Source organism: Tursiops truncatus, chromosome 11 (assembly GCF_011762595.2).
Source record: "Tursiops truncatus isolate mTurTru1 chromosome 11, mTurTru1.mat.Y, whole genome shotgun sequence".
In the NCBI taxonomy this organism is placed as follows: domain Eukaryota; kingdom Metazoa; phylum Chordata; class Mammalia; order Artiodactyla; family Delphinidae; genus Tursiops; species Tursiops truncatus.
In genome coordinates this window covers 61360632-61376866 of record NC_047044.1, presented here as the reverse complement: position 1 = coordinate 61376866, position 16235 = coordinate 61360632, and the positions used below count along the sequence as shown (strand labels likewise).

The following is a 16235-nucleotide window of genomic DNA, read 5'->3' as shown; positions in this document are numbered from 1 at the left end:
ATGCGCATACAGATACCCGCTCCCTTTTGGACTTCCCTCCCATTTAGGTTACCACAGTGCATTAGGTAGAGTTCCCTGTGCTATACAGTATGTCCACAAGGGCCAGCTCTTTTTTCTTAACTGCAAGAATAGGATCTTAATCACGTCGGGCAGTGATGGCAGAAGTGTGTGGCGGACAGCTTCCACCTCCTCCACTGTCTCTGTCCTTGCTGTGGCAAATACCACCCATAAAGCAAATCTTTGTCACGCCATCCCAGGGCAGCCTTCAGGAGTGAAGTGCAGTCAGAATTAGGGACAAACTGGGTTGCAGTACTGGAAGTGATAATAAGAGATGAACTAACCACGTTTCTGACCCTTTGCCTCCAATGCAATGGGTCAGAATATAATGCCATCCACCCCTGATTTTCGATGAACTTTGGTTTTGTTTCAGAGACTATGCTCTTTCATACCTCTCCCTGCGAGCTTGTATCGGACTGTGGACCGCCTTCCTGTGTATTGTCCTTGTGGCAACTGACGCCAGTTCCCTTGTCTGCTACATTACCCGCTTCACTGAAGAAGCGTTTGCCTCCCTGATTTGCATTATTTTCATCTATGAAGCAATAGAAAAGCTGATTCACCTGGCAGAGACCTACCCCATCCACATGCACAGTCAGCTGGACCACCTTAGCCTGTATTAGTAAGTATGCTTTTCTGCTTCTTCTTTTTTTAAAAAATAAAAAGTATAATGGCTGAGGTAGTGTGCCAGGCAGTACTTGTAGCTTCTGTTAAGGAAGTGTCTTGGCCCTCTGGGAAACAGAGCTCAGACATGACGTGGAGACCTGGGGGCCTGCCAGAGGAGAACAGTCAAAAGTGATGAAGGGGAAGATGGATTAAGAGTGAACCTCAGAGGGGACTTGAGAAATGCTTTCCAGGGCATGTCTTTTGGGTCCAGGCATTAAGACAAAAGTAGGCTGCAAATGTAGCAGGGAGAATTCAAGTTAGTTGTTGGGAAGAACTTCTTTTGCAAGGACTTGTGAGGCCTTGGACCACATCAAGATCTCTCTAAGTATATATAGGCTACTCTTACGCATTATCAGGTAGAGAATATTAATAATTCCTTACAGATCCACAGGTCTCTTACTCTGTATGCTAAAGATCTAGAAATCTACTTATTTACCTAGATTTCAACTCAAGAGATTGTATTTTGTTCGGTTATTCAGTATGGTTTGGAGCATTTGGAAAAGGGACAGAGTATTTGGCTGTGTTTTCAACCCTCTAGGAGAGTCTGGTCCTATAAACATTTCTTCTCTGGAATAGTCTTCTCCAAATTATGATTAAATAGAATTCTCCTCATCCTTTAGCTTTGAACATCAAGTTCCCTCCTTCTGGCTGTACCATTCTGATGTGGAAGGTCTGGTTGTGAAGTGAACAATGTCAATGTGAAACTGCCTGAGCAGAAGGCACACTGCATGGAAGTGCCTGCCAGCCAGCCACAGATACACTTTTCTAGATTCTAGCTATCCTTTCATTCACCCTTTAAAAATCAGGACTCATAAAACATGCATTAGAATTTAAAAATGATTTTATTACAGAATAATCACCATTAGGGAGTATAATCTTTGAAGCTAGTGGATTGCCCATTGGCATTGGAGTAAGGTTCATTCTTTGACCTTTTTTAATCATTCATTTATTCATTCATTTAACAAATATTTGTTGAGCACCTACTATGTGCCAGGCACTGTTTAGGCTCTGGAAACATAACGGTGAACATGACAGACAAAGGATCTACCCTCATGAGGCTATATTCTAGTGGGAGAAGACAGACAAAAGTGACCAGCTCTGGACTGAGTAGACTTTGAATCTGGATACTGTAGTTCTTTGTTAATAAAGCTCAAGATGGTATTTTTCTTATATTTCCATTGCATTCCACTGTCGATTCATATAGAGCTGATATGAAGCTAGAACTCCCCAACTCTTCAAGTGATTTTATGTTAATATGTGTGGAACTGATTTTTTAAATAGACTTAATTTAAAAAAAATAATAAATTTATTTATTTAGGCTGCATTGGGTTTTTTTTTTTAACATTTTTATTGGAGTATAATTGCTTTACAGCAGTGTGTTAGTTTCTGCTTTATAACAAAGTGAATCAGTTATACCTATACATATATCCCCATATCTCCTTGCTCTTGAGTCTCACTCCCTATCCCACCCTTCTAGCTGGTCACAAAGCACTGAGCTGCCCTCCCTGTGCTACGCGACTGCTTCCCACTAGCTATCTATTTTACATTTGGTAGTGTATATATGTCCATATATACACTACCGCTCTCTCACTTTGTCCCAGCTTACCCTCCCCCCTCCCGGTGTCCTCAAGTCCATTCTCTAGTAGGTCTGCGTCTTTATACCCATCTTGCCCCTAGGTTCTTCATGACCATTTTTTTTTTTAAGATTCCATATATATGTGTTAGCGTATGGTATTTGTTTTTCTCTTTCTGACTTACTTCACTCTGTATGACAGACTCTAGGTCCATCCACCTCACTACAAATAACTCAATTTCGTTTCTTTTTATGGCTGAGTAATATTCCATTGTATATATGTGCCACATCTTCTTTATCCAGTCATCTGTTGATGGACACTTAGGTTGCTTCCCGTCCTGGCTGTTGTAAGTAGAGCTGCAATGAACATTGTAGTACATGACTCTTCTTGAATTATGGTTTTCTCAGGGTATATGCCCAGTAGTAGGATTGCTGGGTCGTATGGTAGTTCTATTTTTAGGTTTTAAGGAACCTCCATACTGTTCTCCATAGTGGCTGTATCAATTTACATTCCCACCAACAGTGTATGAGGGGTTCCCTTCTCTCCACACTCTCTCCAGCATTTATTGTTTGTAGATTTTTGATGATGGCCATCCTGACCGGTGTGAGGTGATACCTCACTGTAGTTTTGATTTGCATTTCTCTAATGATTAGTGATGTTGAGCATCCTTTCATGTGTTTGTTGGCAATTTGTATATCTTCTTTGGAGAAATGTCTATTTAGGTCTTCTGCCCATTTTTGGATTGGGTTGTTTGTTTTTTTGATATTGAGCTGCATGAGCTGCTTGTAAATTTTGGAGATTAATCCTTTGTCTGTCGCTTCATTTGCAAAAATTTTCTCCCATTCTGAGGGTTGTCTTTTCGTCTTGTTTATGGTTTCCTTGGCTGTGCAAAAGCTTTTAAGTTTCATTAGGTCCCATTTGTTTATTTTTGTTTTTATTTCCATTTCTCTAGGAGGTGGGTCAAAAAGGATCTTGCTGTGATTTATGTCATAAAGTGTTCTGCCTGTTTTCCTCTAAGAGTTTGATAGTGTCTGGCCTTACATTTAGGTCTTTAATCCTTTTTTTTTTTTTTTTTTTTTTTTTTTTTTGCGGTACGCGGGCCTCTCACTGCTGTGGCCTCTCCTGTTGCGGAGCACAGGCTCCGGATGCACAGGCTCAGCGGCCATGGCTCACAGGCCCAGCCGCTCCGCGGCATGTGGGATCTTCCCGGACCGGGGCACGAACCCGTGTCCCCTGCATCAGCAGGCAGACTCTCGACCACTGCGCCACCAGGGAAGCCCTCTTTAATCCATTTTGAGTTTATTTTTGTGCAGGGTGTTAGGAAGTGTTCTAATTTCATACTTTTACATGTACCTGTCCAGTTTTCCCAGCACCAGTTATTGAAGAGGCTGTCTTTTCTCCACTGTATATTCTTGCCTCCTTTATCAAAGATAAGGTGACCATATGTGCGTGCGTTTACCTCTGGGCTTTCTATCCTGTTCCATTGATCTATATTTCTGTTTTTGTGCCAGTACCATACTGTCTTGATTACTGTAGCTTTGTAGTATAGTCTGAAGTCTGGGAGCCTGATTCCCCCAGCTCTGTTTTTCTTTCTCACGATTGCTTTGGCTGTTCGGGGTCTTTTGTGTTTCCATAGAAATTGTGAAATTTTTTGTTCTAGTTCTGTGAAAAATGCCAGTGGTAGTTTGATAGGGATTGCACTGAATCTGTAGATTGCTTTGGGTACTATAGTCATTTTCACAATGTTGATTCTTCCAATCCAAGAACATGGTATAGCTCTCCATCTATTTGTATCATCTTTAATTTCTTTCATCAGTGTCATAATTTTCCGCATACAGGTCATTTGTCTCCTTAGGTTTATTCCTAGGTATTTTATTCTTTTTGCTGCAATGGTAAATGGGAGTGTTTTCTTTTCTTTTCTTTTTTGCGGTACATGGGCCTCTCACTGCTGTGGCCTCTCCGATTGCGGAGCACAGGCTCCGGGCGTGCAGGCCCAGCGGCCATGGCTCACGGGCCCAGCTGCTCCGCGGCACATGGGATCCTCCCGGACCACGGCACGAACCCATGTCCCCTGCATCGGCAGGCGGACTCCCAACCACTGCGCCACCAGGGAAGCCCCTGGGAGTGTTTTCTTAATTTCACTTTCAGATTTTTCATCATTAGTGTATAGGAATGCAAGAGATTTCTGTGTGTTAATTTTGTATCCTGCTACTTTACCAAATTCATTGATTAGCTCTAGTAGTTTTCTGGTAGCATCTTTAGGATTCTCTATGTATAGTATCATGTCATCTGCAAACAGTGACAGCGTTACTTCTTCTTTTCCGATTTGGATTCCTTTTATTTCTTTTTCTTCTCTGATTGCTGTGGCAAAAAATTCCAAAACTATGTTGAATAATGGTGGTGAGAGTGGGCAACCTTGTCTTGTTCCTGATCTTAGTGGAAATGGTTTCAGTTTTTCACCATTGAGGATGATGTTGGCTGTGGGCCTGTCATATATGGCCTTTATTATGTTGAGGTAAGTTCCCTCTATGCCTACTTTCTGGAGAGTTTTTATCGTAAATGGGTGTTGAATTTTGTCGAAAGCTTTCTCTGCATCTATTGAGATGATCATATGGTTTTTCTCCTTCAATTTGTTAATATGGTGTATCACATCGATTGATTTGCATATATTGAAGAATCCTTGCATTCCTGGGATAAACCCCACTTGATCATGGTGTATGATCCTTTTAATGTGCTGTTGGATTCTGCTTGATAGTATTTTATTGAGGATTTTTGCATCTATGTTCATCAGTGACATTGCCCCGTAGTTTTCTTTTTTTGTGACATCTTTGTCTGGTTTTGGTATCAGGGTGATGGTGGGCTTGTAGAATGAGTTTGGGAGTGTTCCTCCCTCTGCTGTGTTTTGGAAGAGTTTGAGAAGGATAGGTATTAGCTTTCCTCTAAATGTTTGATAGAATTCTCCTGTGAAGCCATCTGGTCCTGGGCTTTTGTTTGTTGGAAGATTTTAAATCACAGTTTCAATTTCAGTGCTTGTGATTGGTCTGTTTATATTTTCTATTTCTTCCTGGTTCTGTCTTGGAAGGTTGTGCTTTTCTAAGAATTTGTCCATTTCTTCCAGGTTGTCCATGTTATTGGCATATAGTTGCTTGCAGTAATCTCTCATGATCCTTTGTATTTCTGCAGTGTTAGTTGTTACTTCCCCCTTCTCATTTCTAATTCTATTGATTTGAGTCTTCTCCCTTTTTTTCTTGATGAATCTGGCTAATGGTTTATCAATTTTGTTTATCATCTCAAAGAACCAGCTTTTAATTTTATTGATCTTTGCTATCATTTCCTTCATTTCTTTTTCATTTATTTCTGATCTGATCTTTATGATTTCTTTCCTTCTGCTAACTTTGGGGTTTTTTTGTTTTTCTTTCTCTAATTGCTTTAGGTGTAAGGTTAGGTTTTTTATTTGAGATGTTTCTTGTTTCTTGAGGTAGGATTGTATTGCTATAAACTTCCCTCTTAGAACTGCTTTTGCTGCATCCCATAGGTTTTGGGTCATCGTGTTTTCATCGTCATTTGTTTCTAGGTATTTTTTGATTTCCTCTTTGATTTCTTCAGTGATGTCTTCGTTATTAAGTAGTGTATTGTTTAGCCTCCATGTGTTTGTATTTTTTACAGATTTTTTTCCTGTAATCGATATCTAGGGTCATAGCGTTGTGGTCGGAAAAGATACTTGATACTATTTCAATTTTCTTAAATTTAGCAAGGCTTGATTTGTGACCCAAGATATGATCTATCCTGGAGAATGTTCCATGAGCACTTGAGAAGAAAGTGTATTCTGTTGTTTTTGGATGGAATGTCCTTTAAATATCAATTAAGTCCATCTTGTTTAATGTATCATTTAAAGCTTATGTTTCCTTATTTATTTTCATTTTGGATGATCTGTCCATTGGTGAAAGTGGGTTGTTAAAGTCCCCTGTTATGATTGTGTTACTGTCAATTTCCCCTTTTATGGCTGTTAGTATTTGCCTTATGTACTGAGGTGCTCCTATGTTGGGTGCATAAATATTTACAATTGTTATATCGTCTTCTTGGATTGATCCTCCCTTGATCATTATGTAGTGTCCTTCTTTGTCTCTTGTAATAGTCTTTGTTTTAAAGTCTATTTTGTCTGATATGAGAATTGCTACCCCAGCTTTCTTTTGATTTCCGTTTGCATGGAATATCTTGTTCCATCCCCTCACTTTCAGTCTGTATGTGTCTCTAGGTCTGAAGTGGGTCTCTTGTAGACAGCATATATACGGGTCTTGTTTTTGTATCCATTCAGCCAGTCTGTGTCTTTTGGTTGGAGCATTTAATCCATTTACATTTAAGGTAATTATCGATAAGTATGTTCCTATTACCATTTTCTTAATTGTTTTGGGTTTGTTATTGTAGGTCTTTTCCTTCTGTTGTGTTTCCTGCCTAGAGAATTTCCTTTAGCATTTGTTGTAAAGCTGGTTTGGTGGTGCTGAATTCTCTTAGCTTTTGCTTGTCTGTAAAGGTTTTAATTTCTCCGTCAAATCTGAATGAAATCCTTGCTGGATAGAGTAATCTTGGTTGTAAGTTTTTCCCTTTCATCACTTTAAATATATCCTGCCACTCCCTTCTGGCTTGCAGAGTTTCTGCTGAAAGTTCAGCTGTTAACCTTATGGGGATTCCCTTATGTGTTATTTGTTGTTTTTCCCTTGCTGCTTTTAATATGTTTTCTTTGTATTTAATTTTCGATAGTTTGATTAATATGTGTCTTGGCATGTTTCTCCTTGGATTTATCCTGTATGGGACTCTCTGTGGTTCCTGGACTTGATTAACTATTTCCTTTCTCATATTAAGGAAGTTTTCAACTATAATCTCTTCAAATATTTTCTCAGTCCCTTTCTTTTTCTCTTCTTCTTCTGGGACCCCTACAATTTGAATGTTGGTGTGTTTAATATTGTCCCAGCGGTCTCTGAGACTGTCCTCAATTCTTTTCATTCTTTTTTCTTTATTCTGCTCTGCAGTAGTTATTTCCACTATTTTATCTTCCAGGTCACTTATCCGTTCTTCTGCCTCAGTTATTCTGCTATTGATCCCTTCTAGAGAATTTTTAATTTCATTTATTGTGTTGTTCATCACTGTTTGTTTGCTCTTTAGTTCTTCTAGGTCCTTGTTAAACGTTTCTTGTATTTTCTCCATTCTATTTCCAAGATTTTGGATCACCTTTACCATCATTTTTCTGAATTCTTTTTCAGGGAGACTGCCTATTTCCTCTTCATTTGTTCGTCTGGTGGGTTTTTACCTTGCTCCTTCATCTGCTGTGTGTTTCTCTGTCTTCTCAATTTGCTTAACTTACTATGTTTGGGGTCTCCTTTTCGCAGGCTGCGGGTTCATAGTTCCCCTTGTTTTTGGTGTCTGCCCCCAGTGGCTAAGGTTAGTTCAGTGGGTTGTGTAGGCTTCCTGGTGGAGGGGACTAGTGCATGTGTTCTGGTCGATGAGGCTGGATCTTGTCTTTCTGCTGGGCAGGTCCACGTCTGATGGTGTGTTTTGGGGTGTCTGTGACCTTATTATGATTTTAGGCAGCCTCTCTGCTAATGGGTGGGCTTGTGTTCCTGTCTTGCTAGTTGTTTGGCATAGGGTGTCCGGCACTGTAGCTTGCTGGCCGTTGAGTGGAGCTGGGTCTTGGCATTGAGATGGAGATCTCTGGGAGATTTGTGCCATTTGATATTACGTGGAGCTGGGAGGTCTCTGGTGGACCAATGTCCTGAACTTGGCTCTCCCGCCTCAGAGGCACAGCCCTGACGCCTGGCCAGAGCACCAAGAGCCTTTCATACACACGGCTCAGAATAAAAGGGAGAAAAGAAAGAAAGAAAAAGATAAAATAAAATAAAGAGTTACTAAAATAAAAACCAAAAAATAATTATTAAAAATTTTTTTAAGTAATTAAAAAAAAAGAAAGAAAAAGAACAACCAAACCAAATTCACCAATGATAACAAGCATTGAAAACTATACTAAAAACAAAAAACAAAAACAAACAAAAAAATGGCCAGACAGAACCCTAGGACAAATGGTAAAAGCAAAGCTATACAGACAAAATCACACACAGAAGCATACGCATACACACTCACAAAAAGAGAAAAAGGGGAAAAAAAATATATATATATATATCGTTGCTCCCAAAGTCCACCTCTTCAATTTGGGATGATTTTTTTGTCTATTCAGGTATTCCACAGATGCAGGGTACATCAAATTGACTGTGGAGATTTAATCCGCTGCTCCTGAGGCTGCTGGGAGAGATTTCCCTTTCTCTCGTTTGTTCGCACAGCTGCTGGGGTTCAGCTTTGGATTTGGCCCCGCCTCTGCCTGTAGGTCGCAGGAGGGCGTCTGTTCTTCGCTCAGACAGGACGGGGTTAAAGGAGCAGCTGACTGGGGGCTCTGGCTCACTCAAGCCGGAGGGAGGGAGGGGTGCGCATGCGGATTGAGCCTGCGGCGGCAGAGGCCGGCGTGACGTTGCAGCAGCGTGAGGCGCGCCGTGCGTTCTCCCGGGGGAATTGTTCCTGGATCCCGGGACCCTGGCAGTGGCGGGCTGCACAGGCTCCCTGGAAGGGAGGTGTGGACAGTGACCTGTGCTCGCACACAGGCTTCTTGGTGGCGGCAGCAGCAGCCTTAGCGTCTCATGCCCGTCTCTGGGGTCTGCGCTTTTAGCCGCGGCTTGCGCCGTCTCTGGAGCTCCTTTAAGCGGCGCTCTGAATGCTCTCCCCTCGCGCACCGGGAAACAAAGAGGGAAGAAAAAGTCTCTTGCCTCTTCGGCAGCTCCAGACTTTTCCCCGGACTCCCTCCCGGCTAGCCGTGGCACTCTAGCCCCCCTCAGGCTGTGTTCACGCAGCCAACCCCAGTCCTCTCCCTGCGCTCCGACCGAAGCCCGAGCCTCAGCTCCCAGCCCCGCCCGCCCCGGCGGGTGAGCAGACAAGCCTCTCGGGCTGGTGAGTGCTGGTCGCACCGATCCTCTGTGAGGGAATCTCTCTACTTTGCCCTCTGCACCCCTGTGGCTGCGCTCTCCTCCGCGGCTTCGAAGCTTCCCTCCTTCGCCACCCGCAGTCTCCGCCCGTGAAGGGGCTTCTAGTGTGTGGAGACCTTTCCTCCTTCACAGCTCCCTCTTTTGCCTCTGTTTTTCTTTTTTCTTTTGCCCTACCCAGGTACGTGGGGGGTTTCTTGCCTTTTGGGAGGTCTGAGGTCTTCTGCCAGCGTTCAGTGGGTGTTCTATAGCAGCAGTTCCACGTGTAGATGGATTTCTGATGTATCTGTGGGGAGGAAGGTGATCTCCGCGTTTTACTCCTCCGCCATTTTGAAGCTCCTCCTCGCTGCGTTGGGTCTTAATTAATGGGTGCGGGCTTTCTCTAGTTGTGGCGAGCAGGGGCCACTCTTCTTTGCGGTGCGCAGGTTTCTCATTGGGGTGGCTTCTCTTGTTGCAGAGCACGGGCTCTAGGTGCACGGGCTTCAGTAGCTGTGGCCCGTGGGCTCTAGAGCACAGGCTCAGTAGTTGTGACGCACGGGTTTAGTTGCTCCGCAGCATGTGGGATCTTCCCGGACCAGGGCTCGAACCCGTGTCCCCTGCATTGGAAGGCGGATTCTTAACCACTGTGCCACCGGGCAAGTCCCTAAATAGACTTAATCTTTTAAGAGCAAGTTTTAGAATCACAGCAGAATTGAGCTGAAAGTACAGAGAGTTCCCACACACCCACTGTGCACACACGCACAGCCTCCCCCACTATCAACATCCCTCACCAGAGTGCCATGTTTGTTGCAGTCAGTGACACATCATAATTACCCAAAGTCCAGAGTTTACATTAGGGTTCACTCTTGGCATTGTACATTCTGTGGGTTTTGACAAATGTGTAATGACATATCTGCCACTATAGTGTCCTACAGAATAGCTTCCCTGCCCTAAAAATCCTCTGTGCTCTTCATATTTATCCCTCCCCATCACCCCAGCCCCTGGCAACCACTGATCTTTTTACTCCATAGTTTTGCCTTTTCCACAATGTCATATAGTTGTGATGAAACAGTACGTAGGCTTTTCAGATTGGCTTCATTCTCTTCGTAATACGCACTTAAAGGTCTTCTGTATCTTTCCATGGCTTGATAGCTCATTTCTTTATTGCACTGAGTGATAGTCCATTGTCTAGATGTACTACAGTACATCCATTCACCTACTGAAGGACATCTTTGTTGTTTCCAAGTCTGGAATTGATTTTTTTATACCTAAATGTAGGACTTTATGGCTTTCCCTAGTTTCATTTTGTTGATTTCCTCCTATGGTTATTACCTATTGAGATCTTTTTGAATTTTAATTCTGTGATGCTATATCCTTAGAAGGCATGCTCATTAAAATCAGAGATGAAACAAAGTTGGTGGGAATGGCTGTATCAGTTGAGTATACTGGGAGGCAGTTCAGGAGTGAAGCATGCTGGGACTAGGAAGCAACATGGTGGCCAGTGGGACAGGTCTGGTCTGCTCTGGTTTGGATGCAAGACGAGGCCGGGGGAAGCCAGGGAATGGTCAAGATAGTGGGATATTACCAGGGCTAATGTAGCTTCTGTCTTATATAATTCCAAGAGGCTCTGATTTTTAGAGCAAGAATGTGATGCAGGTTTAAGGAGCAAGATACTTAGGCTTGGGGACGCTGTTGAGAGCTGAACGGCGTATCCGGTCCTCCTTGCCATGTAGAGTGAATTTCATAGGAAGAGCCTAAGAGATACAAACTAAGCAAGGAAACTACCACGTCAGATGCCAAACTTGGTTGTCAGCACAATTTAACCCAAGACCCACATGCCGACTTGAGCCCAGTTTTAGTAGCGATGGACTGAAAAATCAGGGTATGGTTGGGTCTCAATGAATAGGACCAACCTCAGGGATCTGAAGTGGGCAAAGGAGAAATAATGTGGGCTTTGGCAGTGCCTGTAGCCCTGTCATGACTAGAAATATTTAATTGAATACTTGGCTACTTCCCTTAGGAATCTTTTTTCTTCTCCCCTCAGCTGCAGGTGTACTCTCCCAGAGAACCCAAACAATCACACCTTACAGTACTGGAAGGACCACAACATCGTGACAACAGAAGTCCACTGGGCCAACCTGACTGTTAGTGTAAGTCTGGGTGCTGCCAGGCGGCTCGGTCTTGTGACCACCAGGTTTAAGGGGACCTTCTAGGTAGGAGTGGGGTAGCCCTTCAGCAAGCTCTGGCATTTACAGAAATAAAGCTTTTTTTAAACTATTCTTACTGACTTTCCTTTCCCCTTCAAAATTCTCTCTGCATAAAGGGAAAGGAGGACTACCTCTCTCTTCTCTCCCACACGATCCCACCCAGTGACCCTGCACTCAGGATGTGGGCGGATGAAATCAGAGAGGGTAGGGGGCCACATCCAGGTTTTGTGGGGCTCGAAGAACATTCAAGTTTGGAAGTCCTCTGTAATAGAAATAATACAGATTACTAGGGCCCTCCTAGAACCTCGTGTTTTCTTGAGACAGTTTGGTTTCCTTTACAAAAGTGTTTTAGTTAGGACTCTAAGTAGTCACCCTTACCTGCAAGCAAGAGCCCCACAACTACATGGAGGGCAAGTAGATGCTGCAGGCAGCCTGAGCTTCCCAGCAGCCGTGGGATGACGGTGCTGGTGGACTCAGCAGCTGTGTCCTCCCTCCTGCCTGCCTTTCATCACCCGGAATGCCTGTTCCTTCAGGAGTGCCAGGAGATGCATGGAGAGTTCACGGGCTCTGTGTGTGGCCACCATGGACCCTATACTCCCGATGTGCTCTTTTGGTCCTGCATTCTATTCTTCACCACCTTCATCCTCTCCAGCACCTTGAAGACATTTAAGACAAGCCGCTATTTCCCAACCAGAGTAGGTAGCACGTTCTTGCATTTCTTTCGTGTTAGACTTCTAATATAACAGAGCCTGTTCTAGGCCTCCGTGGTGCTTGTGAGTGGATTGGCAGGCGCCGAGCTCCAAATGACCTGATTTTGGAGGGCGTGGCCTTCTCTTATTCCTGTGTCCAGCAGCCTCTTTCATAGATGTGTGGTGTGGGATGAGGGGTTAATACTTAAGAGGTTTTGATTGAAAAGTGTCAGGTGAGTTTAAGGTGGTCATCGTGTTCTCTAAGAGTGATAAGTCTCATTTCCAGCCTGCTGGGGCAGGTAGCGAGCAGCAGCTGGAGCTGGCTCCTGAAGATAGTAAGTTGGGATGATTGCTTGAGGTGTGTGTAGGGCACCCCAGAGTCTCCTCCCTGGGATGGCTCTGGCAATAGCTTATGAAATCGCTGACTTGGTCTGCATGACGGTTTGAAGCCTCAGCCGTCTCTCCCTGACGCAGATGGCATTATTTGTGTCGTGACTCGTTTGGGCAGGGTGGAATTAGAGGCCAAGCGTAGAGTGGCTAAAGGGGTCTTTGCTTTGAGGAGGAGATCAATCAGGAGGAAGTGGCGGTTTTTCTGCGTGTGCGAGTCTTCAGTTGGGCGCCTTTGCAGAGCAGGATGTGTGAATGGGTGAGGGCTCAGTGGCTGAGGCATTTACTGTGCACACGTTCACGATGAAAACACAGTCTCAGACGTCAGTCAGCCTGCACAGTGGTTAAGGGAGGCACGTATGGAGTAAGTTCTGGGGCGTGTTTCCGGTCTGGACGAACTGTGAACAAGTGGCAGCTGTGTACTGACTACTTGCTCAGGCCCGGGTCGAGTGCTACGGGGGATGCAGAAGAAGTTTAAAATATGACCTCTGTAACATACACGCTACTATATACAAAATAGATTAAACAACAAAGACCTACTGTAGAGCTCAGGGAACTCTACTCCGTATCTTGTAATAATCTATAACGGAAAAGGATCTGAAAAAGAATATATATATGGAACTGAATCACTTTGCTGTACACCTGAAACATTGTAAATCAACTCTCCTTCAATAAAAAAATAATAAATAATAAAACAAACTGTAAAACATGTGAATTGTATCTCAATAAAGCTATTATATGATTTTAAAAAATATATGGTCCCTGCCATCAGATAGGAAAGGGAAACCCATGAAGCAACCATGCCCATAGGAGACAGTAGTAAATAGTTAGATGCCATAAGGGCCATAGGAGTTCAGAGGAGAGACGGGCCCTGGGCCCCAGGCTGGTCAGGATGGGCTTCACGGTGGGGCAGCTACATTTTCAGAGAATTTATGTAACATTCAGAGGAGAACTAACAAAACCAGGGAAAGGGAGCTGGAAACCTCAGGTTTCAAAGGAAAGCAAAGTCAGATGAAGGTGTCAGTGATGTTACATGGGGCTAAGATATATTTGGTTCTGTCTCGTTGGAAGTTCGGATTAAGGTGGGCACTGGGCATTTGAGGGGCATTGTATTTTATTAAAGCTACACTAAACTGTAGAGTGGGAGAGTCAGTCCCCTAAGGGACAAAATGGTGATAAGTGCTATGGAGAAAAATAAAGTAGGAAAGGAGTACAGGAAGTGCTGGGATGGAGGGTGGTGACCACTTTTAAGGAGGAGCATCAGAGAAGATCCGATGGGGAAGGTGATATTTGAGTGAACGTGAAAGAGGGAGCTACCCACAGGGTTACCTGGAGGGAAAGCAGTTGAGGCAGAGGGATGAGCAAGTATAAAGGCCCTGAGGTGGGAGTGAGTCTGGCGTGAGTAAGAAACAGCAAGGAGGTCTGTGTGGCTGGAGCAGAGTGAGTGAGCCAGGGAGCGTGGGGAGCTGGGTCAGAGCAGTAAAGATGCCAGTGCATGCGGGCCTCACAGGCCAAGAAGGGCTCTGGGTTTTTTAATTCAGTGAAATGAGGAGCCATTTCAGGGTTTGGGTAGAGGAGTGATGTGATCTGACTTGTGTTTTGAATGATCACTCCAGCGGCTTTATTTTTTTTCATTAATTTTAAAAAATTTATTTATTTATTTATTTTTGGCTGCATGGGGTCTTCGTTGCTGCACGTGGGCTTTCTCGAGTTGCGGAGAGCAGGCTCTAGGCGTGCAGGCTTCAGTAGTTGTGGCGTGTGGGCTCAGTAGTTGTGGCTCACAGGCTCCAGAGCGCAGGCTCAGTAGTTGTGGTGCACGGGCTTACTTGCCCCGCGGCATGTGGGATCTTCCTGGACCAGGGCTCGAACCCGTGTCCCCTGCATTGGCAGGCAGATTCTTAACCACTGCGCCACCAGGGAAGTCCCTCCAGCAGCTTTAAATAAGGACAGGGGCAGGGTTAGGAGTCTGCTGCAGCTATGGAGACAAGAGTCGCTGGTGCCTTTGATCTGGGTGGAAGCCGTGGGGGCAGTGAGAAGGGCTCAGATTCTGGGCATGAGCTGAAGGCAGAACCAACAGGACTTGCAGATGGACTCGATGTTGGGTCTGAGAGAGAAGAGGAGTGGTGCTGCTGTGAGGTTCTCAGCTGGCACAGCTGGACCTTGCTGGTCCCAGGAAATCTTATCCCAAGTTCTCAGAACTATTCTCTAAATGCTTGGCCTAGATGCTCTAAACAGAACTCCTCAGAGTTTGGAGTGGGTTCCAGTAGAGTTTGTCAGAGGATTCATTCTCCCCCGTCCTATCCACACTTCGGGGATGAATTTGGGCATGTTAACAGTGTCCTGTTGTTTAAAAATGCTTGTATTGATTGAACCATAAAATTAAAGCATTCTTCTGAGGATGTTTAAGCCTTTTACAACACCTGAGTCTTTTCTATCATATTTAACCTACTGAAACACGTCTCCAATCCTTTCTTGTGCCAGGTCCGCTCCACGGTGAGTGACTTTGCTGTTTTCCTCACTATCTTCACAATGGTGATTGTTGATTTTTTGATTGGAATCCCATCACCAAAGCTTCAAGTTCCCAGTGTGTTCAAGGTAAACAGATCTCAGGGTACTTGATGCCCTTACGGAGTTTCATAGAATCTGGTCCCAAGTTATTTCAGAGGCCTTTCCCCATCCTGATCATGAATTGTGTAGTCCTCTAAACCTGAACGTTGCTCTCCTGCCTCACCATTCAGAAAAGCAAACTCCTCAGGCTTGGCCGAGTTCAAGTCAGAAAAGTCAGAACATCTAACGTTGTTTAATGAGTGAAAATTATTATTTATTTTCATTAATGCTACTTATTGTTTTTAATATGTGAAGATTTAAAACAATGGAATATGTGTATTTACATAAATATATGCCAGAGACTGTGGAAATATGGGTCTCTGGAACACGTCCGGTTAACAGCACTTCACTGAGCATCAGCTGTATAAGGGTATCAGGAAGGATGAAAAGGCTCTTTGCCGGCCTCGGTCCCGCCACTCAGGAATCTTGCCCTACGAGGAGGTGAGCTGGCCCAGGAGCTTCATTCTCAGTCTAGGGCCCCCACCAGACTAATCGTGACATCTCTTCAACCCTCATCCATTGTTTGTATATCTCTCTATAATCTATACTGTTTATCCAAAAACCAATACAAAAAAGTAAAACAAATGATCAAAACATGGGGACTCCAAATCTGTTTCAATTTGGGGGCACTAACTGAGTAAACTGAGAAGATGGAAGAGCTGAGCTCAGTTCCGTAGGTCCCCGCAGGGTGGAGAGGAGAGAAAACCTGGGCGTCCTCAGGGACCAGAGAGGAACCAGGAGAGGAGAGAATGGGGGAGGCTGGGGAGGAGGAGGGAACTGGAACGTAGGCCTTTATCTTGTAAACACCCGGCACAGTTGGCCTTGTCTTCCCTTTCTCTCTCTCGCTCTCTCTGAAGTAGGCCTGGTTAAAAATACCTTTTTCCATATTGCTTGAAAATTTTAAATTTTATTTTGTTGAATTCACTGAAATGCCACCAGTTAGAAATTGATGGATTAAAAAACACCCTCTTTAAAAATATATACGTCCTAGAATATGGCATTCTCACCTTTGTGTGAACGAGTGCAGTCAGCTTTTTCTCTAATACCTGGCTG

At 44.1% G+C, this 16235-nt stretch overlaps 1 protein-coding gene across 1 annotated transcript in view; it reads left to right on the top strand.

Annotated features, from left to right (window-relative positions):
- The window catches only part of SLC4A8 (solute carrier family 4 member 8), an 82642-nt gene that overhangs the window by 43785 nt on the left and 22622 nt on the right, over positions 1 to 16235 (top strand). Inside the window, exons 15-18 of the mRNA XM_073788664.1 lie at positions 431 to 676; positions 11337 to 11442; positions 12033 to 12194; positions 15057 to 15170. Of these exons, the coding sequence (XP_073644765.1) occupies positions 431 to 676; positions 11337 to 11442; positions 12033 to 12194; positions 15057 to 15170 (628 nt within the window). The remainder of the gene's footprint in view (positions 1 to 430; positions 677 to 11336; positions 11443 to 12032; positions 12195 to 15056; positions 15171 to 16235) is intronic.